Below are 23,374 nucleotides of genomic sequence, written 5' to 3' on the forward strand. Positions count from 1 at the left end.
TTACCAATTATTGGAATTAAATTTACAGAGCAGCAGCTACGACTCTTCAATCTTAGTTGTTTCACCAGTTTCCATCTGTGGCGGGGTTTCAGCATCTGGGGCCTGCTGATCCTGCTGCCGCTCCATTTCTTGCTCATCCACGTTGATCTCATTAAGTATGGGCGTGGGCTTAAAAGCTTCAGGAGTCTTTTTTGTTTTTTCTTTTGCTGCCTTCTGTGGTGGCTCATCGTTAAGCTCAGTTGCATTCGCAGCTGCCTCCTCGGCAAATTCATCCGTATCTTCATTTGGCAACTCCCTCCGCATAACTCGCAACTCTTCTTCTGTAGGCAACTTATCCTTAAGCTGGTCTATTTTAGTCATGTATAGCTCATAGACAAATTGCGCCATCTCGGACATGTTTTCCACGGTTTTACTAATATTATCTGCAACCGGCTCGCTGGTCAGCCGTTCGGTCGGATATGCATCTGATGGCAACAGGCGTAGCTTCAAAGGTCGCTGCATGAGCTGCAAGAAATAAGTACAGTTTATTTTTAAGTTGATCCTCTTGTGCTGGTCTTACTTACCAACTTAAACGTCTGCTGCAATTCCAAGCAGTTCTTGAATAACGATACGCGTCCAAAGATGTATAGCCCGAGACGTGCACGGCTCATAGCCACGACCAAACGGCGCACATCGCGCAAATGGCCAACAGCCTTTGTGCGTACCAGGGAGATTAGAATGTAATCATTCTGCTGGCCCTGGTACTTGTCCACGGTGGTGATTTTATGCGGCCAGCCAATGAGCGGATTATTGCCGCAGCGAGCATTAATAACATCGCGTATAAGATGCTTTTGGCCATTATAGGTGGTCAGTATGGATACCTTGGCAGCGGGATAGCCCATCAGACGCATGTACATGTACAGAGCAACAATATATTCCGCCTCGGCAAGATTCTTATTGAGAAAACTTATGTTAGCCAGATACGGAATGTAAAATATGAGATCTACTTACCTGATAGAAGTAAGGATTGGGTTCGCTTTCGCCCACGCCCTTGAAATCCTCCACATTGATCAGCTGATAGTCATAAACTAAACCTGAATTTGCCTTCTTATACTCGTCCCGCTCAAAGATGTGCTGTAGATCTGCCAATTTTTTATATCGCCACTTATACAGTGAACATATGCTGGAACGAGCACGTCCCTGCCCATCCAGATCAACGGTTGGTACGCCTAGACGCACAAGACGCGTAAACAAACTTTGCTCCATATTTGAGTATTTCTGAAAGGCCATGTTTTTGATGACAGGAGGTAGCTGATGATGATCCCCAATCATGATCCAGCGCTTTAAGCGATTCAAACCGTCCAGTGGGTTCTGCAGCAGCAGCGGTATAAATGTCTCAATCTCCAAGATTTGCGCTGATTCCTCCATCAAGATGTTGTCATAACGAAAACCCAGATTCACAAGTTCTTTTCGTTTAAGCGCAGCGTGTGTGCAGGTCATGGCAATGATCTTAGCCTCCTTGACCAATAAATACTTGGAACGATCTAGGCCTGTACGCAACAGCTCAAAGGCGCGGAACTCCTCAAGCTCAGTAAATATTTCAGAAATATAGCGAAAGTTTGACTGTGCTATGCTCATAAGTTCATCAAAGCTGTTTGCTTTAAAGAGCGGTTGTGGTGCATCGGAAAAAAATTTGGAAAATGGAAACTCAGTCTCGAACACCGCGCACAGCTTGTTCACATCCGTTTCCGAGTTGTGTGCGTCCATCTGGCTTTGGAACTTTTCCCAACGTGCCATCACATTGTATAGATAGAAGTAGCCCGCCGTCTCGCAGGTGTAAGCGTTGTCCCCGCTCACACCCAAAGCCTCTTGCAGGCGCTGCACTTGACTGAGCAAGTCCATGCGCTTTGCCAGCACATAATTGACGCGGCCATAGCGACTGTAGTCCTTCTCAGTTTCAAGCGCCTCCTCACCATGACCCAGACGCAACAGATGTCGCTCATCAATATCCAACGCCATAATCTTCTCGAACAGCTGATTCAGAGCCTGATTGGAATGCGTCACAATTAACGTACGCTGATTGGGATGATTATGGTAGATATTCGAGATAATTTGCACGGCGACATCAGTTTTGCCCGTGCCGGGTGGACCCACGACCAAAGTAAGACCCGGCAGCATACCAGCACGTATTGCCTCGATTTGTGTGGGCGTAAAGCGTATGCAATTCCTAAGGACGGCAACACGAGAATGATAAATTTGTGTTATTTTAGTGGCTGCTTTTGGTACTCACTGTTTGGGCTTGTCGCTGAGATAGGGACCTCTCGCCTCGTATTTATAGGGCTGCACTACAATTGATTTAGTAAGGGCAGGCTGATCCGTTTGCATTTTCTCCGTGTCACAGTCACGCTGTTCGGCCACATCCTCAAAGATAAGGCGGTAAGGCGGGTCTCTGCTCCCTTCCGCCGCTTCGCATTTGAGCTCATAATCGGGAAAACTGACTTGTAGATGCTCGTAGTCCAGAAAAGTGTCGTTGAACTCGAGACTGCGTTCCTGATTGGGCATATTGCTGTAGTGTGCCGCCGCCGGATCACCGTAACCGAGCAATATATCATGCAGCCAGGGTGGCACTACACACTCTGTGTTCATCAGATGACGAATGGTTTCTAGGACGGCTTTGAAATTATTCTCCTTTGGCTTGCGGCGCATCAGAATATTGAAGCTCTCGTAGACATCGTCGGCGCCCTGATTGCAGAAGGATGAGTAAACGGCTATTTACAAGCAGCATTTCCAAACTTACCTCCTGCAAGTCGTCCATGTCCATGCGATACTGGTTTGAGTCCAGCCAGACGCGATAGCAGCGCTGCTCACCCGGAAGCTTCGGTCGCGGTTCTGGCCCGTCCTCTATAACACGTCCATTAGCGTCGAGCATCCCCTCCACCTCGCAGCCACGCACGCTAACTAGGCCCACTTGGGGTATAAAGGGCTCCCTTGTATTGTACTTGGTGCCATAGGGCTGCGTTGGTTTGACTGTGATTAGGAAGCAGACGTCGTGTTTGCGCAGATTCTCCCATTCCTCCTTAATCTCACGACGCACTGACAGCGTCACGCCGACATCGGCGCGCACTCGCGAAGGCTTCTTCTCGCCCAGATGCGGCTTTGCCACCTCGACAACAGCAAAACTGGCAATGGGCAACGCCATGCGTGCCCAGCCACCAAAGACCACATCGCCATCTTCCGACTGCCAGGGTAGCATGCGACTGACCGCGTCCTCAATGTCCTGGCGTATCTCATACGTGGATTCCAGCCGGAACAGATTAAAGTTGCGCAATAGATAATCGTGAAGCGTGAGGAACTGTAAATTTAGTTTGGGCAGGGCTAGACAGGTATCGCCTGTGTAATATTCCGATGGCACCACATTCTCATCCCAAATAATCTGCTCCGTGGGATACAGTGGCATCTCGTTAAGCGCCTCCAGTTGCGAGCATCGCTTCTCATGGCGCGTGATGAGCAACTCGCGCAGAAACGGTTCATCCAATCGATGCCATTGAAATGGCTCCACTGCCTCGTCAGGCACAAGATTAAGAAAGGAAGCAATCTGTTTTAGTCCCTCAGAATCTAAAGCACCGAAATGCTTCTCTAGCGAATCGCGACTGTCCACTGTCGCCACATTAGACAAAGCAAAGACGCGCAGCGTTGAAAACTTGGCGAAAACAGCCCGCTGCAGCGAGGTGATCTTCTTATAATGCAGCTGGGTCATGTCGTGATCGGTCAGTGAGTTGCCTGTCACATCGTTAATTTCGAAACGGGTGTAAAACTTGAGCATGTCCAATAGCTAAATTAAATAATCAAGAAAGGCAAAACGATTTTAGTGTTAGTCGTAATTGTACGGACTAAGTCTCTTACTTAATATTCCAATTAATAGTTTAGACCTTGTATTAATATCGTTAAAAATGGGAACAGAGTTTCGTACATGGATATACAGCCTAACAGCTTTTAAGATATGAATTAACATCAGTTAGTTAGCACGAAAAGTTACAGATGAATATGTTATATATCTGAAGCTTATTAAATATCTTATGAGAATTTTTGCTTACTGATATTGTAGTAACGAGAAAAAGGGATACCCTTATTGACATTTTCTTAGGGTGTTGCGGATAAGTCAGAAGTGAAGCTCGTAAATTCTGAATTTGATGCAAATATCTTGGAAAACTGAATATTTTGCAGCACAAAAAAAAAAAAAAAAAAACAACATTTGTTCGCTTGATTCTTCCTATAGAGCTATATTATGTAGTAATGCCATTTTGATAAGACTTGTTTCATATATAAGCAGCATAGTTAAAGTAGTAAATGCCGGCTTGGCCAAGATAACTTGATACAAAACAAGTTATTCTCACGAGAGCTTAAGTGGTCTGATGTATGTATTTATGGTCGGATGTTGTGTCAATCTATGTATATAAAGAGCATAGTCAAGTTACTAAATGGTAAGTTTGTCTAGATATCTATTTTTCAATGACAACTACATATGGTAATATTATCCCTTCATATGCGTTACACATTTCATGGCAGAATTAGAAAACCCTCTACAAAAGTATTAAAAAAAATACACACAACCTAGACACTTCTAAAGTCAACATTATCACGCAGCCACAAAGTCAAACAGAACCGCTCCTGTGGCAGCTCCATACACGAGTCCATTGAATGGAAGGTATTTTATACTACCTGTGCTGAGAGCTCTACGAGCACACACACACACTGAGAACTGAGCAATGTTCTCTTTAGGTCTGCAAAACAGGTAACATGACGATAGCGAGCACTGGCTAAGCTACGAGGCGGTCTGTGACAGCCGCTTGAGTATGCTACGTCATCATTTTGGTCAATACGGTGTGCACTGTATTTATTCGAGAAGTCTACACAAGCTTTCTACCTTAACTCGGCATTGGGAGAGTGCGAGAGTGCGAGAGCGCTAACTAAAAGAGCAAAAAGCAGTAAGCAAAAAGCGGTTTCTCCATAGTTGACGGAAGTCCTTAGCGGGCTGGTTGACTGGAAATTTCAAACTTTTTCTTAAAAAATCATTAATTTTGATATGAAAGAAGGTCTCTATTGTATTTTTTGCATATTAATGAGTGAATACTAAAATTGGAATTTAAAAAAAAAAATGGAAATTTTGTATCATTAAATCTTTATATTCAAAAGAGATTTCATTCAAACACAAAAAACTGCTGTAGTAGTGTGTATGTGGTAGGTGTGATATGAGAAGGGCTTCTCTTCGGGACACATACAAGCATATTGATGTTCCATTGCCCGTCTTTTGCTCCCAAGTGCTGACAAGTGTGGCGTATTGAAAGACAAGGCACGCGTTTTCAATTGTTGCGAGGGGTTGCTGCAGTTGCATTTTGCTGGGATGCAATACGTACGAGCGTAATAGATGAAGTGCCTTATCACATCATCACACGGCCAGACAAACAAAAACAAAAAACAACGAACCACACACACATGTACAAGCAGGCAATGTTGGAATTGCCGGTTCTTTGAATCGTCTGCTTTGCTCCAATTGATAATTTCCGTTGTTTAATTTAAACAGAAAAAAAAATAATAAAACCCTGCTTGAGAGTGCATGTATGAGAGAAGAGAGAGAGATAGAGAGAGAGAGAGAGAGAGCGAGACAGATTCCAAAGCCCTGCTTCAACGCTTTGTCGCGCTTGGTGGTTGGTGCTATTGGATGTAGCGAGCGGCAGAGGCAAGGGACAAGAGAATAAAACTCTACACTCAGCCCAATGCCAATTGCTGCGGCTCTCTGTTTCTTTTTCCGCTAGTAACTAGAAGTTAAGAGAACGAACCGACGCGTTCCTGCAGTCAGAGTCAGCGTCAGCGTCAAAGGTAGAGCAAGAGAGAGAGAGAGAGAGAGAGACCGAGTCTCATTCGCATTTTCAGTCAGTCTCATTTTCAGTCAGTTGTCGTTCGCAGCGGTTCGTTGTCTTTTGGAATTTGTGCGCTAGCTGCATTAAAATGCAAACAAAAATTGTTTAGCAAATAAGAAATTGTATATCGTGTATATTCGGTGAATAATGTGAAGTGATCGGATACGCTCAGCTCCATCTTAAGTTGTATTTCTATCTCGAAACGGTAATGGTGTGGTTGTATCTGAATTAAACTCTACAAAAGAAAAAAGTGTCTCTTGTCTGGTTGCTTTAGTTTTTGGCATGCAAGTCATGATCTTGGCTCGAAACCGGCATCAGCCACTGCTTTGATGACGCATTCGATTACGGGTGCGAGTGCGAGTACGAGTACGTGTATCTGTATTTGTAGGTGAATCTGTATCTGTAGGTGTATCCGCAACTGTATACTGTGTACCCGTAGCAGTGTATTTGTGCGAGATGCTTGTATTTACGATTGGCGCGCAAATTTTGCGATACCTGGTCAAAGGCAGCTGCCTTTTGCTTGCCCTGCTGGCCACACTACGGACTGTTGCCGCTCATGTGGCCAACAACAGCTCAATACAGGCGGTTGTGCCGGCTGTCAACGATCCCAATCTGGTGCTGGTGAACAAATGCTGTGAGAAGTTCGAGATACACGTGAACAATACGTGCCAGCAGGTCAACCAAACTGGTAAGTTGTCCCAGCGACTGAACAGATCTGGGAATACACCAAAACATGACCGTTGTCACGGACAACGCCAATCACAATTAGTTCAACTCGGTCACTGTCGGCTTGGCCATTCAACTTTATTGGATTTTTTTTGGCTCTTGGCATGCAACATATGCCCCACATTAAAGGGCCCATTCAAAGGAGCACCGAAACTGGCGCTGCTTCCAAAACTCCTCTTCATTGTTTTATAAACAAACATAGCCATCAAGATTTATTATTTGGCGGGGGATTCCACACAAAGAGCCACTTGCATTAAGTTTTTAAGGGTGAATGCCTTATGGCGAGAGTATTTCAATTAATGTGCTCAGTATTCATTTGATTGGTTAGAAAGTTTTGTTAGAATGCAATTGTTAGAATGCTCTTGAGCTATATTAAGAAGTTTTTCTTTTTTTAATTTAACAAATTATTTAAATTTGTTGAAATGTGTGGAATTTTCTATTGTTTGTTTGTAATGGAAATCTAAATCCTATTATCTTGGCAGAGCTCATATTTGATCTAAAAAATGTGTTTATTTATTTATAGTATCAATTACTTTCACTAGACAACTTTACAGATACTTCAGAATCGGAATGTTACAAGTTCCAACATGTCAATTATGATTATCATTTTGTTATAATAGCTAAGGAATATAATTACAGCATTTAAAATTAGAATAGTTGAATCATAAGTGTGCCACTGAATATTCATTAGTATCAACATCTTAATCCAGCAACATAATCAAAATAATGAATATTAAAGATGTTAACTCAATTCGAAAAAACTGCGAGCTGTCTGAGTGTCAATTGCTGATGACGTTGCTGTGTGGCGAATCTGCATTTGAATCTGGATCTGTGATGCTTCAGAGCGTCGGGCACGTTATGGTCGTGCATTGTAAATATTTATAGACTTGCGAGTGTTTGTATGATTGGCTTTGTTCGCAGCTTGCTATTGTTCGACAGATGCGCCCCTCGCTCCCAATTGAAGTGATCTGCCGTATTCTTACGTATATGCTCTTTATAGACTATTTTCAGCCCATGTTTACCAGCTACAGCGGCGATCAAAACAGACCAGTGGCGAATTTTAAGTTCGTAATTGGTGTGCCCAACTGTGGCACCAAACAGATGTGGCCTGTTTTGGACTATGCAGGCGTAAGTATAACTAAATGGATTAACAAATGGCATCGTGATTACCTAGGCCCTTCACTTACAGAGCTACGACAAGCTGGTTCTGTTGGACGATGGCAAATTGAGGCACTATACCAATACCGAGGATGAGGCCGACGAGCAGAACGGCGTGAAAGCTGACTACGATGAGGATTTGGCAGAGGCGCAGAAACCGCGCTTTTATGACTATGAGCAAGGTCAATACTGTCTGGACAGGGTGAGTATAATGAATATGTGTTCTCTAAATCTATTTTCATGATTATATTTCTACTTGCAGGCAATTTCCCCGGAGCACAAGCATAGCCTGTTTGCGCACATTTGCTTGGCCAGAAAGGAAAACAATTGGAATGATTCGAACTTTTTGTTGCGCAAAGTACTTAATCCCATATTCCATGGCATATCTCTGGTACTATTACTTATCATAGCCATCGTCTATTTTATATTGCCTACGCTAAGGTGAGAACTGATGCAGTTAGCATTCAAAATGGTCAAATAGTCATACTTATTCATTTCGATAATTGTTTCTTAGCAGAGATCTGGTCGGAAATATAGTTACGACAATTGCAATGTGCCTGATGGTCAGCCAGGCAGCAGATCTGGTCTGCATATTCACGGATTTCACCAATCACGTGAGCTTCATTGTGGCGGACATCATTTTGTGCTTCAGCCTGTTGGCCGCATTCTTTTGGTTGAATAGCTTCGGCTATTACATATGGAAAACCTTTCGATCGAGGAATGTGTTTCTGCGCGTCACCGACGGACGCAAATATTGTTACTACTCGTTCTATGCATGGGGCTGCACAGCTACAATGGCTGTGCTGGCGGTCTTCGCGCATTTCTTCCTCGACGCCGACTCGTACAAGAAGGAGAATATGCGGGGCGAGCAGCAAACGATTGGTTGGCTGGGCATATGCATATTCTTTGCACCGATTGCGTGCACTATCATAGTAAACATATTCTTCTATGTGACCACACGGAAGCTGATCAACCGTCGCACCGTCTACGGACGCATTGCCCACAAGCTGAAGGCTAAGTTAGTGGATTGTAGTCTAGATTTATGTGTTCTACATATTAATGTTGAATACTAATATTTCTTTACAGCTTCATCATGTTCTCGCTGATGTTGCTGGTGATGTCATTTGCCTGGCTGTTTCTTACCATGTCTTGGTTGGCTCTAGACGGCCTACTCTATGCGCACATAATAGTGAATGCATTCCAGGCTCCACTGCTGCTATACATATGCGTTCTACGGCAGCGCCATGTGACTTATCTACTAAGGAAGTCCTGCTGTTACAATGAGCCACCATCAACAAATGATTGGGGCGACGAGATGCACCACATGAATGGTAATGATTATTGAGACCGCCCACCCAAGCTCTAAAGGAGCTAACCCGAAGTTATATTTGAGCACGGGCCTTAGTCTGTCAACTAATTGTAAGATCTACTCGTAGCTAGGCTAAGTGTTTTTGTAGATTAACAATGTTAAACATTGAGATTTGTACTTAAAACTAATTTATAGAACAAATTAAAAAGTCTGACACATACCTGCCCAAACAGTTTGCCCTCTTCGCGCTGCACCAGCGGACACATAAGTGCACGCACAATGAGGTGGCAATCATCCAGCACAGTATTAAAAAACCGACGCGTGGGCAGCAGTGCCTCCAAATCGATTATAAACTCTAGAAAACGTTCGCAATAGTGGACCACATTGCTATTGAGTTCACCTTCAGATGGAATACGCTCCAGTATGTGCAGGAAATCAATGATAAGATTCTGCATAAAATGACGTTCCCACGTGACATCGGGATTGGCAGCATCTTTTTCCTTTTTCTGCAGGCGTTTCCAGTATTTGCGCCATTCAGGTACCTCACGCAGTTCCTGCTCGCGGCGACCTACATAAAAAAAGGACAGTTCATTCGACGGGGCCAATACTGAATAGATTAATTGTTGCACTTACGCGGCTGCAGGCAGTGCCACATGGAGAGAGAGACCAGGCGCTTTGCCTGATCGCGACACAGCTCAACTTCCATACTGTTGAAGCAGTGATTTAGAAATATTAGCAGTGCCGTCCGTTCTCGCAGTGTGCTCCTATTTTGCTTTGTTGCTTGATCCGGCAAACAGGATTCCAGCACGTGGTGAAAAAATGCTGGATACTGCTCTGGCAACTGCTCGAACACATTCCACACCTCTACGCGCTCCCGAAACTTCTCATTCGACATGATCACTATGGACATCAAATGAGCATGTGTGGCCGTCCCGCGTTTGTAATTGGGCCACAAATACTGCTCCAGGTACTGGCTGAATTCCAGCATGTTGATGCGGCGTGCGCTACCCTTTCCGCTCGTTATTTCGTCGGCGTAAATGCTTTCTATGATGTCAGCATTATATGGCAAATGCTCGGACTTAGATTCCGGTAACCAGTACTTTGATGCTAGCTGCAATAAAATTGTAGAAGCATTGAGTTCATAAACGTTTTGTTTAGCGGAGCACCCACCTGCCAAATAACATCGGAGCTGAACTGATCCAAAGTAAGAGCACCCGCCTTTTCCTTCGGCTTCTTGGCTGCTTCTGTAGGCACCTGCACTTTTGTTTGGCTGCGGCGTTTCATTTTGATACTTAGAAACAATGGAAAACAAAAATTAACACTCAGCCAAATTACACCAAAACAAACGCCGGCTACAATCACGGACAGTGTGACCGTATGCGGCAATTGGAAAAATTGCACACAATTAAGCTCACGCTTAAATAGTGTGTGCAGCCCTGTGTAATAACTAATATTCAAAAGTGCCTTGTCTCGACAAGGTGATTCTGCGAAAAGCTTAAGTTATGTAGACGAAGCTGTGCTATTCAAATAAAGTATTCATATGGCTCTAATTTTAACATTAAATAGCAGTATTTCCTTCGATGACGCTTTAATCGATTACAAACTCAAGGTGGCAACGCTCTGCCATTCGCTTATTATTTTTTGATACAAACATAGTTTGAGAGTCACCCATAGCTCCGACAACATGTCTCAGCCGATGCCGCCAGAAAACATAAATGTAAGTATTTGTGCTTTCTAAGATGATTCAATACTGAAAATAATGAATGGTTTTCCAGAGCCACATTCTGACAGTGCTCAGCTTGCCTCTGCTGGATAAACTGCCGCAACTCGAGCTATTGTTCGATCGTTGCACCGTGCGACAAATAGAGGAAATCTACCCGCTCATAGTGCACTCCATATTCGGCATTAATGGAAATTCGCTGGGATGGGGACTTCGGATCACGACCATGGAGAATGCGTCGCATTATTTCAACAGACTGCAGCACTTCCTTGGTGTCAACGGCATTTGGATGCATGTCTGCCACCGGCTTTTAAACGAGACAACTAAATTTGATATTGATATTAATTTATTACCGGTAAGCGACAGATATCATAGGGGTTTACTGGCTGGATATCAAAGATATCGTGTTTTTACTTTCAATAGCGTAAATTCATAAGCATGCTGCAAGCAGGACCCATGTTTTATTCGGATCTGATAAACATTGATCCGCTAAAGCATCAAGTGAGCACGCTGTCCCTCAACGCGTTCGACTTTTATATGTTTCATTTTGTGCTGTACGCGCTACAACCACTGCACACAGTTAATCCCATAGCCATGCAGATACACAACGAGCGCGCCAAGACTATTTATCAATTCTTGGCGGCTGAGTACCTCGACAACTTTTTGCCACAGTATCCGGACGCACGTATCGAGCCTTCCAATTTTTCCACCAGTGTCAAAGCACCGCAACAGCTACCAGCGCAGTCATTACAGCCACAGCGTCAGTTACGTTACCTCAAACTGCCAAGCTCATACCGGAATGGAAACGGCGAGACCGGCAGTGTTGCCGGCGGTGGCAACACGTCGCCACAGTCAGCGGACGGCAATGGTGCTGCTAGTCGCGCCTATGCCTGGCGTTCCGAGTCCGTGTTGCATTTCTTTGTAGATATATGGCTGCGATACGATATAGAATCCGAGCATCATCTGCCCAGCAGCGATTTCGTGCGAGGAGTACGCACGCTCGTCAAGCAAATACATTTCTTTGCGAATGCTGCACGTATGGATCACAGTCCGCTCTGTGCGCTGCGCAAGCTGTCGCTTACCATGGTGAAGGCGCGTATCTACGCTTTCCTCTGCAGTCTGATCGATCGGTGGCCATTGGACAGCTCTCTGAGTGTTGTTTTGGAACTTTGGCTAAGCTATATACAACCCTGGCGCTACACTTTAGGTTCTAACAACAGAACGTAAGTCGCAGCCCATTTCTTAGCTTAGCTTATTTTCATTGCTAATTTTTTTTTCCGCAGCTTGGGCATATATTATGAGCCGCCAATTACGAACCAATTCGACGGCTTCATTATTGACAACCTCATTGTATATACGCACATCTTCATGCAACTGCTGCCGCGGTTTGAGCGCCTGGACTACTCAGTTTATCGCAATGCATTCATGCTGCACCGTCTGGCCAAGACGTTTTCGCAGCAGGATTTGGTTGATCGTCTGCAGCGGTTTGAACGGCTGCACTCCGGTAATGCCTATGGCTTTGATTCACCTCAGCGCCAGGTCAATATGTTAAAGTACGTTCGGCTAAAAAATAAGTTTTCGTTGGTTTCAAAATATGATTGAATTTTTGCAGCAAATCACACAACAGCTCTTACAATGCACAATGGAACCCATTGGTCAGCTCCAATATACCTAAGCTATTCAGTGAACAGATGCACACGAAAATTCAAAGTTTTTTGTATGTCATTAGCATGGCTCGCAATTCCGTGCTGACTAATAATATAAGTGCGCTGCGGAAGGAGATTTTGGAAAGACAACGTTCAGAGGGCTATCTGAAAAATATATTTAAAAAGTTCATAGGCGAGGCAACGCAGGACGAGTTAACGCTCCGTGATCTTAGTCGTATACCAGAGGTGCTGCGTCATTGTATTGATGCATTCTGTCGGACTTTTAATGTAAGCCTCTTCCTTGAACTGATGCGTTTGTAAACCAATGGTTTCTTTTTCAACAGGTAGACCCAGGCACATTGTCTATGCATGAAACACTACCTGTGGAGCCAAGTCCACCGGCTTCACCTTCGTTGCAGAATTTTAGCTTTTTCGACTCAAATAATTGTTTGGACACCTCAAAGCTGACCCCGCATCAAATGTCACTGAACGCCTCAAATATGCAGCCGACAGTCGATCCTGCACTGCTGCCCATCAAGTCAAATGAGATTAGGCCTCTAGTTAGACTGTTGCACCTCATTTCAGAGGCCATCAACGATAGAGTAAGTTTCACATCCAATTTTGTTGCTGTCGCATTTGGTACTAATTTTTTAAATCCTCCATTCAGTATGGCAGGCGAATAGAAGCTTTTTACGAACGGGAGGACTTTTACGGAAAGCTCTCACGCCAAGTGCTGTACGCGCCCATGACTGAAAAATGGTTCGAAAAGAGTGATGGTAACGTGGACATTTATGAGAAGCAACTACCCCCACGTATCAGTCTGCGTCCGTTGGGATCTATACCCTCACTTTGTATGATGGCATTTGCATTGTGCTTCGGACACTTGTGGTTCGGCGTGGCGAGTGTTGGACTGTTGCTTTTGTGTGCTGTGTTCTTTATTTACTGCATGCTGTTGGCATTGTTATCATAACAGCTTCATGTTGTAGTTATAAAAATTATATTTGTATAAAAATAAAAAGTACAATTTCACTTGATAGCTGTTTTTGTATATCATCTATCTATTTTATCTAAACCTTCATTAACTAATCAACACTTCACAGACTGCTCGTAAAGTGGGATATTCCACAAATGTTTAATTTTCGTAATAAGACAGAACTTATCACCTTCAGCAAACAAACAAATCTTGTCTAGTCTCCTTTCGCGTGCTACACAGCTGTGCAATTTAAGAAGGAATAACAAACGAAATGTAGTTCTGTGAATAAACGGCATTTCAATTAAATTAGGGAATTGACAATAAAGGCACGTAAATTGAGTGGCCTCATTTACAGTACAGCAAAATGTATTCAAATATTACTCAACAAACAATCAGTTGATGCATTGTGGCCTTGGGTCTGTGTACATTCTGGACGCTCATACAAATCTTAAAAATTATAATGCATGCACCGAATTCCAAATGCCACTGTTTGTTGCCACCCGTATTTCTACAAATTGTATTGACTGTATACCTATGCATATGAATATCTGGGAACATGGAGATATATGAACCGGCTCTGAACAATTTCAGTTTTTCCAGCGGTTGCCCAAAATACAGCAAGGAAAAACAATTTTTTTTTCCAAGCAATTTTTGAAGTTTTAGTTTTGTGCTAAACACAAAATTATCTCGTTTCGATGAACAAATACGAAATATATACATTTTTATACCCTTGCAGAGGGTATTATAATTTTGTCGTGAAATGTGTAACGCATAGAAGGAGACATCTCCGACCCCATAAAATATATATATTCTTGATCAGCATCAACAGCCGAGTCGATAGAGCCATGTCCGTCTGTCCGTCTGTCTGTTTCTATGCGAACTAGTCTCTCAGTTTTAAAGCTATATTAATGAAATTTTGCAGAAGTCCGTCTTTCTGTTGCACGCAGCACATATGTGAAAACCAGCTGGATCGGACCAATATATCATATAGCTGCCATAGGAATGATCGGTCGAAAATTAAGTTTTTGTATGAAAAAACATTTTGTTTATCAAGATATCTTGACCAAGCTCGGCTTTAACTATTTTCCCAGTGCTTCTTACATACGGGCAAAGCACTATAAGCATTATGAAAAGGTTGGGTCTGCAAGGGTATTAGATCTTTGGCGTGCCGAAGATAGCCTTTCTTTCTCGTTTTTATAGATAAAACTCGCGCAGTCGCGGACTTGTTGCAGTCTCTCCCAGTATTCCGCCGGTTGTTGGAATTGCTATTTGCCTACGCTCTACTAAACTTTCTAATGGCATATGTTTTACATATCCATATCCATTTTTTGTATTCAATATTTTATTTGAAATCTTTTGCTTAGGACAATCCGACTTAACTACTAAATAATTCAAATAACTACGTATGATTAACAAAGAAAAAGCTAAGCAAATGGAGAACATGACATGAAATTAATAATGTAGGTGAAAACAATATATTTTTGTTGAAAACATACTTTGTTTATGTGGGTGGTCGGTGGTCTGGCAGGTTATGTTCCCCCAGAATGTTGACATGCTTTGCGCTGTGGGCGGCAATCTTTTCCAGCACTGTTGGAGCCTTGCAAAAAAGCAATGCATTGTGAAATTAAATATTATATTTAGTTTGGAGCGAAATTTTAACTAAATATTCTTATTAATCAATTGCTTTGTGGGAATTTAAAATTGTCGGGTAATACAGGTGCGAGACAATCGCCCAACGTTCAAGTTATGCTTTTTTATTGTACCCTTGTTGAGAGTATAATTTTGTCATGAACTGTGCAACGCGTAGAAGGGGACTTCTTGATCAGTATCAACAGACGATTCTTTCTTGCAAACCAGGCTTACGTGTCGAAATTAAGGCAGAGACTCTCTCGAGTTGCAAATAACTATAATATATGGAGATATGTGGTATATTTGTATATATATGCATGTATACATGCCTACATTAAGATATATTATTTATTTTTATGTGTCTAAGTACAATATTAAATTATAAATAAGAACGTACTCTGAATTCGAAAGGGTATACAAAGGAATCGAAATACGCTTATCTTTACGTCACAACTGAGCGAGCGAATGTGAGCAACTATGAAAGCGGCGACTTTCGTATTTGTGCAATTTTTCTCCACGGCCAATCCGAGAGACATTTTATATTTTTACATAGGTCAGTTGATTGTTTACTCTGAACAGTGAATGAGATTATTTATTAGTTGATATTATTTTTTTTTTTTTTTCATTAAAGTTTTCTTAATATTGTAGAGTGTAGAGAATTCGTGCGGCGTTTTACCATTAGATTATGTGTTTAGATTGCATTTATTGTAAGAAGATTGTAGATTTTCACATTCAGCACATTTCGATAAGATTGTTCGCGTAGTGCGCGTAGTTTATCAGCGCGCTTTAAGCGATCGGACGTAGACACTTACGGTGCGGTCTCATTGCAAAATGGACAGTAGTACTAAGCCGAATCTTAAGAATCCATGTCAGCAAGCCAACATTCTATCCCATCTGACGTTTGCTTGGGCTTTGCCATTATTGTTGCGTGGATTGCGACAAGGTCTCAGTGCAGACGATCTAACAGAATGCCTAAAGGATGATCGCTCAGAGCAACTGGGCAATCGGTTGGAGCAGTGAGTAATTGTCTATATTTAAGGGGTCTAAAAACATCTTATCTGTTTCAGTGAGTGGTTTAAGGAGCGGGCGAGGGCTCAAAGTAAATCGCGAATACCTCGACTTCGCAACGCTTTGCTCAGTTGCTTTTGGAGCCCCTTTATCATCAATGGCGTTCTGTGCGTTGTATACATTGCCCTCAAGTGAGTGAATCTTTTATAACATGAACTGAAAACGTAATTATATTAAGACCACATCTTGTAGAATGTTGATAGCCGCTATTTTAGCGCAACTGCTGCTGCAGCTGCAACATAAACCGGAAGCCGACATATATAATTCCAATTCTAACCCTTCTTCGAGTGGCTTTAACTTAAGCTCGTCTGTAATAGAGGTCAATGGTAAGTAGTGCCAAACAAAGTATCTTCATAATTTAATTAATGTCAATCCACATAGTAAGCTACTCAAAACCTTTGGATACAGCTACACCCTCAAATAAGTCGAATAATAGCACATGGAATGCCATTTGGTACAATGTCTACAGTCTTGGTGGTCTATTGGTGGGCATAAATTTTATTGCTTGCATTCTTTGGCACCATTTGTATCTGCGCCAACGTCTAATGGGTGCTCGAATGAGAATTGCCTGCTGCTCGCTGGTCTATCGTAAGACTCTCCGTCTGTCTATGCGCACAGTAGGCTCTACCCCAGCGGGTCACCTAATTAATCTAATCTCAAATGATGTAAGCCGGTTAGACTATGCTTTGGTATTCGCGCATTATATATGGATCTTGCCAATCCACTCGGTGGTCACATGCTACATTTTATGGCTACAAATTGGAGTTCCAGCTGTCATTGGTGTACTTGGACTCCTGCTGAAAACGGTGCCGGTGCAGATGGCGCTAAGTAAACTGACCTCAGCTCTACGGAGGCGCATAGCAAAACGGACAGATGTACGCGTTGGCATCATGAACGAACTAATGCAAGGCATTCAGGTTATCAAAATGTACGCTTGGGAAGACTCCTTTGAGACCATTGTGTCCGATGCTAGGCGCAGCGAGGTGCAACAGCTTCGATACGCCAACTACCTGTATGGATTCCAGCGCACTACCAGGTTTTTTATTCAACGCACAACACTATTTATTACTCTAGCAGCTGCCGCCCTAATGAATCAGAGTATTACAGCTGATTTTGTTTTCTCCGTGGTTATATATTACAACATACTTCAGCTTGTAGCAGCAGTTTACTTTCCCCTGGCAATTAATTTGCGTGCCGAGGCGTTGGTCTCACTAGTGCGCATTCAGACGTATCTACAACAGGAGGAGCGAAACAATGTACATAGCCTTGGCCAGAACTGGGAAAAAGATGGCAGATATAAGGAAGCCGCTGTCCTAAAGGATATCAATGCCAGCTGGGACAAGGACAAGCCGCAACGCACGCTTCATAACCTCAATTTGTTGGTTAAAAAGGGCAAGCTCTGCGCAGTCATAGGTCCAGTTGGATCAGGCAAGAGCTCCTTGCTCCAGTTGTTACTGGGGGAGTTACCCATCATTGATGGTAGCATTTTCATACATGACGAACTCTCCTATGCATCCCAGGAGCCTTGGCTCTTCACAGGAACTGTGAGGAATAATATTCTCTTTGGCGAGCAGTACGATGAAAAGCGCTACCAGGAAGTAACTAGGGCCTGTGCTCTGGCCACGGACTTTCAGCAGATGTGCAAGGGTGACAAGACAATTGTGGGAGAGCGTGGGGCCTCGCTATCTGGTGGTCAACGAGCTCGCATAAGCCTGGCACGGGCCGTCTATAAACCAGCCTCCATCTACCTTTTGGATGATCCATTGAGCGCTGTAGACGCACATGTTGGGAGACATCTCTTTGACGAGATCATTGGACCACGTGGCAGACTGGCTCAGCAGAAGGCTACCCGTATACTAGTCACTCATCAAGTACACTTTCTCTCAGAAGCTGACTGGATTGTTATAGTGGAACACGGCCGCATTGTAGCCCAGGGCACTTATCAGGATATTATCAATAGTGATCTAGATTTTGCTAAGTTACTCGAATGTCCCAGCAAATCGGAGGAATTGGAGAGTGAAATTCAATTACTGCCCACGGCAACATCAGTTGAAGTTGAAGACCAGGACGAAGATGAAGATGTTGATGTCGTTTCTGATAGCTCGATGCCATTACGAAAGCGCCGGAGGAGCGATAACACGGTAAGTTGGAACTCAATTAAAAAAGACCCGAAAAAAGTATGCATTTAACAATTCGAAGTAGCCGACTTCGACCCTAACCAACATTCGAACTTCCTTTTATGCAGTCCCACGCTATGCAAAATATTTTTTTGATTCACGTTAATGTTTAAAATCTGCGCTTGACAATACATGATTATAACGCCAATCTAAAAACCGACATGTATTGATTTAGAGAAATGGGCGAATATATGAATTCAAAATTTGAAATTTTGAAAAATTAGCGATACTGTCTAACGATGTTAGTGTATCTCATATTCAAAAACAATTATGCAAAAGTTGTTTGCTTACTAACCAATCTATGTATTAATATTTACAGTCTAAAACTGAAGATCAGCTGAAGGTTGACCAAAGGAACAATGGCTTAGTTGAGACCCAAGCAACGGGAGTGATTTCATCTCGTGTTTGGTACGAGTACTTCCAAGCGGGCAGCTCATGGTTAAGCTTTAGCTTCATGGTGTTCACCATGTTGCTATCGCAGTTGGTGTGTAGTGGCTCTGACTACTTTTCTAATATCTGGACGCAGCAGGAGCGTCTGCGATCTCAGGGTGAGCCCACCAATCTTACCACCTACACGTGCATGTACATTTATGGTGCCCTTATCCTTGGCGTGGTGATTATGACTACCTTCCGTGGCTTCCTTTTTCTCAAGACATGCATGCACGCCTCCAAGGTCCTGCACGACCGAATGTTCAGGAGTATATTGCATGCATCCATTCGATTTTTTCACAATAACACCGCTGGTCAAATTCTCAATCGGTTTTCGAAGGATATTGGAACAATGGACGAGTGGCTGCCTAGAAACATGCTAGAGTTTATACAACACGGCTTGGTTATATTTGGTATATTAGCTGTGATTCTAGTGGTGAATCCTATGTTATTACCTGTCGTGCTGGCTATGGCTCTTCTGAATATGCTCGTACTGAAGGTATATTTACGACCCTCGCAGGATCTTAAGCGCATGGACGGTATCTGTCGCAGCCCAGTTTTTTCACATCTGACCTCAACTTTGTCTGGCATTCCGATCATACGCTCACGCCAGATGCAGAGCATAGCAACAAAAGAGTTTGATCTTCTGCAGGATGTGCACAGCGGCGTTTGGCAGCTAGCAGAAGCTACAAACACGGCTCTTGGACTGTGGGTGGATGGCATCAACTGTGTCTTCCTCGCAGCTGTCACATTCAGCTTTATTGCTTCCAGCGAATGTAAGCTAACGCGTCCAACTGGCTGATACCAAACATAACTTAAATTAATGCTCAATTTTGCAGTCATATACAGTGGCAATGTTGGCCTAGCCATCTCGCAAGCCATCCTTCTCACAGGCATGGTCCAGTATTGCGTGCGGCAGGCAGCCGAGTCCCTGCAACAGATGACTAGTGTAGAACGCGTGCTGGAGTACACGGAACTGGAACAGGAGCCAGCGGCCCGCGATAACGAGGAACCTTCTCAGCAGTGGCCGCAAAACGGAAAAATTGAATTCCGGGCTATGAGCTTACGCTATGATCCCAAAGGCTTGTCCGTTCTCAATCAGCTTAGTTTGACTATTGAACCGGGCTGGAAGGTGGGAATAGTGGGTCGCACTGGTGCGGGCAAATCCTCGCTAATTGGCGCACTTTTTCGTCTGGCATACATTGAGGGTGGCATCTATATAGATGACATCGAGACGGGTAGTATTTCCCTGGAGACTTTACGTACCCGCATTTCCATCATACCACAAGATCCAGTGCTCTTCTCGGCTACAATTCGATATAACTTGGATCCTTTTAAGCGGTACAGTGATTCGGAGCTGTGGTGCGCTCTTGAAGATGTTAAACTGCGGACGGTGATTCCCGGTCTAGACTTTATGGTCACCGAGCGTGGCAGCAATTTCAGTGTGGGTCAGCGACAGCTCCTCTGCTTAGCGCGTGCGGTTCTACGCAACAACAAGATTCTAGTGCTGGATGAAGCAACTGCCAATGTGGATCTACTGTAAGCATCATATCATCAAAGGTTGCACATAAACTAAAACTATTCAATGCTTTCCCAGCACGGATTCACTGATCCAGCGCACGATACGTGTCAAGTTTCAGCACTGTACAGTGCTGACTATCGCACACAGACTGCACACCGTCATGGATTCGGATCGCATCATTGTTATGGATGCCGGATATGCGGTTGAATTTGATGTGCCACATGTGCTATTACAAAAAACACAAGGAGCACTAGCACAGATGGTCGAAGCTACCGGCGGCGAGGCCGATACACTTCGACAGTTGGCCAGTGATTCATTCCAAGAAATGCAGCAGCCTTGGGCAAAGAAAGGCACAGATGAGCGACAGCTGCTCATGCTACTGGGACGCAGTACAGGGATTCTTCTAGATAAGAACACGCAACCGTAGAGTCTACGAGCTTATTATTATTTAAGTTGTTATTAATTTTTTTTTTTTTTACTCTATAAACTAAAAGTTAAAGTAGAAATAAGGTTACTGTAACTAAGTTAGATAACTCTGACTGCCATATATATTTATTGGAATATATATATCCAGAACGATTTGAATATGCCTTATGTGAAACTATACTGGTGCCGTTTTGCCCTTTTCAAATTTGAGCGTTAGTGCCAAGCGCAAGATCTGACTGGGCACAGTGACCATGCGCAGCATGCAATCCACGGGCTTTTCGTTGAGACACTGCATTTTAAACTGGGAAGCGCATTTTCCCAGTAGCGTGTGCAGCTGCTTCATAGCCACACGTCGCCCGATACAGGACCGCTGTCCAATGGCGAAGGGCAGGCTGCCATGAGACTGATGCACCCGATCTGTCTGCCCGAGTAACCAACGTTCGGGCAGAACCTTTAGAGGTTGCTCAAACTGTGATGGATCCCGGCCGGAAGTGTAAAGAGAGATCAACACAAGGGTCTGAAATGAGACGGGAAATGTTAAAAAACCGTAGAAATTGGAGTGGCAAATGTACGCAACTGACATCTTTCTCTATAAAATGGCCGCCAATCTGTGCATCTTGCGGCAAGTAGCGACCGATAAATGGAGCAACTGGATACAGGCGTAGCGTTTCCTTGATCAAGCCGTGTAGAAGCTGAGATTCAGCCGCAGCACGCTCATGGGCGATACGTCGTTGTAGCAGCTGATTGAGCGACAGGAGATACAAAGCCCATTGACTGCTGAAGGCGGTCTGTAGGGAATTGGTATGAGAATTATTGAAACCAGAGAGAATTAGCCGCTAAACTGCAGACCGTGTCACCTGCTGCTATGACCAGATCCACAAAAATGCGCCTGATCATTTCGCTGGGCACCGCCGCAGCCCGCAGCTTGTGGTATAAGGCCTCATCCTGCTCCGACTGCGGCTGCCCCCGCTGCAAGCTAATGCAGAGCTCAATGATTGCCGCACCCTGTTGTAGCACCTCGCCCACATTGCTCTCGAAGTCGCTCCAGATGCGCAGGTGCAGTAGCTGCGCCAGCCTAGGCGGAAAGTTCATCAGTCGCGAGCTATGCTCGAAAACTTTGTGAACGATCTGTGTAAATTCATTCAGAGCGGACTGCATTTTGGGGCAGGTCAAAACCTTAGAGCCGAACATGATGCTGCAGAGTACTGAAAGAGCCCGAAGTTTAGTTATGAATTCACAAATGAATTCTCTTATACCCTACCTTCGATGGACCAACGATACAATTGTTTTTCGAGATCCGGTAGCTCGTAGTGCTTTCCGCTTTTGTTTGCCTCCTCTGTGTGCGCTTGCCAACTGTCCACCAGGTGGCGCGTACAGCTCTCAATATGCACGTCCATCCAATTCAAATTACCATTTAGCAGCAGCCGATTAAGAATACGCCTGTTGTGCAGCCACTCAGCACCCTCCCTGTGCCCATTAGATATTCCCCCAAAGCGGATTAATATGATTTGCAATTCATTTCATGCGCTACTTACATAAAGAAGAGTCCACGTTGGCAGGCATGTCGCTTGTTGTAGAAAGTCCAGGCATCCGGTAGCGGATGCTTTGGAAAGTGACCCTCTTGCAAAAAGAGGCTACGCATTAGATTTGCCGAGGACACGAACACACAGTCCTGTGTGCCGCCCAATCGTTCCCGATAAATTGCCCCGTACTGGCGATGTCGTGCGTCCACATATTTGTGTAACCTGTAGATAGCTTTCACGGTTAGCTGCTCTTTTTATTTCCACATGTGGAACTTACTGCGGTGCACCGCCAGCTACTATCAAATCAAAGAGTGTACCCACAATGGGCAGTCCCTTGGCGCGTGGTATGGGCACATATTTAGGCACAATCTGCAGGCTATGGCTTGTATAGTTGGTTTGAAGCTCAGCTTGAAAGTGAGACATGATGCGGACAAGCAACGTCCTGAGCAGCTGCACAGCCCAGCGCAGCAGACCGCCACGGTACAGCTGCTCGGTCATCTCCTGAGAAACCAGATCGTCAAGGGACTCTCAGACACACCAGCAGGAAGCAATCTCAGTGGACTGACTGCGAGTTTATCTACCTTGTCTGCGAGACGAAAAACGAACCCAAATCACGGCGCGACAAGGGCAAGGCCAGCACAGAACTGATTCGACATGCCGACCGTCTTGTGCCTTATAACCGACAACAGTCAAATGAAATGCGACGAGCGAAGAGGCCGAGTTTGAGTACGCAAAGGCGCGATAAGATCGCCGGCACCTTGGTTACAGTGCTTGGCAAAAATACCCGACTACCTGAGCTCTGTATCTGACAGATACTTTCCGGCTAGTTTGCTGACCACAGGCCAGTGTGCCCTAATAGTATGCGCAAATCCAATAAACGAAACTCCAACGAAAGTAGACGCTGAGTGGACTGAAAATGCGTTCGCCTCCGATACTGCTGGCCATGCAAATTTGTGCGGAGCTGCCAAAGATTCGTTAACGGTAACCGCCGAGCGCTCAATCATTATAAATGCTTCAATTGCTTCGAGTTCAATTCCTCTTTTTTTTCTTCTGTTGAATGTCAAGTTCCCCAACGTTTTGGGATTCTTTAAGCAATGTTTTGGTTCCGCATAAATATACAGTTACAATATTATGTAAATAAATCGATTTTTTTTTTCTGAAGAAATAGTTT

The 23,374-nt window shown here is 44.0% G+C and overlaps 5 protein-coding genes across 10 annotated transcripts; 3 read left to right on the forward strand and 2 right to left on the reverse strand.

The window, feature by feature from the left end:
- Positions 1 to 19: 19 nt before the first annotated feature.
- Positions 20 to 10,539, reverse strand: LOC115770623 (RNA helicase aquarius). The gene is made up of 8 exons (XM_030715961.1): positions 10,261 to 10,539; positions 9,724 to 10,201; positions 9,312 to 9,658; positions 2,777 to 3,811; positions 2,270 to 2,721; positions 991 to 2,206; positions 564 to 932; positions 20 to 504 (listed from the first exon to the last, which is right to left on the reverse strand). The coding sequence occupies exons 1-8, from the start codon at positions 10,372 to 10,374 to the stop codon at positions 37 to 39; spliced, it is 4,479 nt and encodes a 1,492-aa protein (XP_030571821.1). The 5' UTR covers positions 10,375 to 10,539; the 3' UTR covers positions 20 to 36.
- LOC115770624 (probable G-protein coupled receptor Mth-like 5) lies at positions 5,951 to 9,290 on the forward strand. 6 transcript variants are annotated; one of them, XM_030715963.1, is made up of 8 exons: positions 5,951 to 6,102; positions 6,172 to 6,281; positions 6,337 to 6,585; positions 7,624 to 7,751; positions 7,813 to 7,983; positions 8,044 to 8,222; positions 8,296 to 8,799; positions 8,868 to 9,290. In XM_030715963.1, the coding sequence occupies exons 2-8, from the start codon at positions 6,227 to 6,229 to the stop codon at positions 9,124 to 9,126; spliced, it is 1,545 nt and encodes a 514-aa protein (XP_030571823.1). In that variant the 5' UTR covers positions 5,951 to 6,102; positions 6,172 to 6,226; the 3' UTR covers positions 9,127 to 9,290. The 6 variants fall into 6 exon arrangements, with proteins under 6 accessions (XP_030571823.1, XP_030571822.1, XP_030571824.1 ...); XM_030715962.1 differs by having other exon boundaries at positions 5,951 to 6,281; XM_030715964.1 differs by having other exon boundaries at positions 5,951 to 6,281; positions 8,299 to 8,799.
- A 205-nt stretch (positions 10,540 to 10,744) lies between the features above and the next one.
- LOC115770830 (sphingomyelin phosphodiesterase 4) lies at positions 10,745 to 13,471 on the forward strand. Its single transcript, XM_030716265.1, has 7 exons — positions 10,745 to 10,807; positions 10,866 to 11,165; positions 11,234 to 12,033; positions 12,094 to 12,363; positions 12,423 to 12,744; positions 12,801 to 13,058; positions 13,124 to 13,471. Exons 1-7 carry the CDS (start codon positions 10,775 to 10,777, stop codon positions 13,424 to 13,426), a joined length of 2,286 nt encoding a protein of 761 aa, XP_030572125.1. The 5' UTR covers positions 10,745 to 10,774; the 3' UTR covers positions 13,427 to 13,471.
- A 2,325-nt stretch (positions 13,472 to 15,796) lies between these two features.
- LOC115770844 (multidrug resistance-associated protein 4-like) lies at positions 15,797 to 20,816 on the forward strand. Its single transcript, XM_030716281.1, has 7 exons — positions 15,797 to 16,074; positions 16,126 to 16,257; positions 16,319 to 16,452; positions 16,508 to 18,267; positions 18,623 to 19,508; positions 19,572 to 20,271; positions 20,330 to 20,816. Exons 1-7 carry the CDS (start codon positions 15,890 to 15,892, stop codon positions 20,679 to 20,681), a joined length of 4,149 nt encoding a protein of 1,382 aa, XP_030572141.1. The 5' UTR covers positions 15,797 to 15,889; the 3' UTR covers positions 20,682 to 20,816.
- A 39-nt stretch (positions 20,817 to 20,855) lies between these two features.
- Positions 20,856 to 22,337, reverse strand: LOC115770858 (cytochrome P450 315a1, mitochondrial). The gene is made up of 5 exons (XM_030716294.1): positions 22,216 to 22,337; positions 21,942 to 22,147; positions 21,530 to 21,885; positions 21,262 to 21,468; positions 20,856 to 21,197 (listed from the first exon to the last, which is right to left on the reverse strand). Exons 1-5 carry the CDS (start codon positions 22,320 to 22,322, stop codon positions 20,856 to 20,858), a joined length of 1,218 nt encoding a protein of 405 aa, XP_030572154.1. The 5' UTR covers positions 22,323 to 22,337.
- Positions 22,338 to 23,374: the final 1,037 nt, after the last annotated feature.

The sequence above is a fragment of the Drosophila novamexicana genome, unplaced genomic scaffold (genome assembly GCF_003285875.2).
Source record: "Drosophila novamexicana strain 15010-1031.04,08,12 unplaced genomic scaffold, DnovRS2.1 tig00004560-arrow-pilon, whole genome shotgun sequence".
Classification (NCBI taxonomy): domain Eukaryota; kingdom Metazoa; phylum Arthropoda; class Insecta; order Diptera; family Drosophilidae; genus Drosophila; species Drosophila novamexicana.

Excerpts from the sequence above, each read along its gene's own strand:
- LOC115770830 (XM_030716265.1), top strand. The coding sequence starts at position 10,775 with ATGTCTCAGCCGATGCCGCCAGAAAACATAAAT. Across the intron at positions 12,034-12,093 it reads TTAGGTTCTAACAACAGAAC|CTTGGGCATATATTATGAGC; the intron begins GTAAGTCGCAGC and ends TTTTTTCCGCAG. Across the intron at positions 12,745-12,800 it reads CATTCTGTCGGACTTTTAAT|GTAGACCCAGGCACATTGTC; the intron begins GTAAGCCTCTTC and ends CTTTTTCAACAG.
- LOC115770624 (XM_030715962.1), top strand. The coding sequence starts at position 6,227 with ATGACGCATTCGATTACGGGTGCGAGTGCGAGTACGAGTACGTGTATC. Across the intron at positions 6,282-6,336 it reads GAGTACGTGTATCTGTATTT|CAGTGTATTTGTGCGAGATG; the intron begins GTAGGTGAATCT and ends GTGTACCCGTAG. Across the intron at positions 7,752-7,812 it reads CTGTTTTGGACTATGCAGGC|AGCTACGACAAGCTGGTTCT; the intron begins GTAAGTATAACT and ends CTTCACTTACAG.
- LOC115770844 (XM_030716281.1), top strand. The coding sequence starts at position 15,890 with ATGGACAGTAGTACTAAGCCGAATCTTAAGAATCCATGTCAGCAAGCC. Across the intron at positions 16,075-16,125 it reads CTGGGCAATCGGTTGGAGCA|TGAGTGGTTTAAGGAGCGGG; the intron begins GTGAGTAATTGT and ends TATCTGTTTCAG. Across the intron at positions 16,453-16,507 it reads GTCTGTAATAGAGGTCAATG|TAAGCTACTCAAAACCTTTG; the intron begins GTAAGTAGTGCC and ends CAATCCACATAG.
- LOC115770623 (XM_030715961.1), bottom strand. The coding sequence starts at position 10,374 with ATGAAACGCCGCAGCCAAACAAAAGTGCAGGTGCCTACAGAAGCAGCC. Across the intron at positions 10,202-10,260 it reads GCTCCGATGTTATTTGGCAG|CTAGCATCAAAGTACTGGTT; the intron begins GTGGGTGCTCCG and ends ATTTTATTGCAG. Across the intron at positions 3,812-9,311 it reads AGGGCAAACTGTTTGGGCAG|CTATTGGACATGCTCAAGTT; the intron begins GTATGTGTCAGA and ends TATTTAATTTAG.
- LOC115770858 (XM_030716294.1), bottom strand. The coding sequence starts at position 22,322 with ATGCGTAGCCTCTTTTTGCAAGAGGGTCACTTTCCAAAGCATCCGCTA. Across the intron at positions 21,469-21,529 it reads TCATAGCAGCAGGTGACACG|ACCGCCTTCAGCAGTCAATG; the intron begins GTCTGCAGTTTA and ends AATTCCCTACAG. Across the intron at positions 21,198-21,261 it reads GCCATTTTATAGAGAAAGAT|ACCCTTGTGTTGATCTCTCT; the intron begins GTCAGTTGCGTA and ends GTCTCATTTCAG.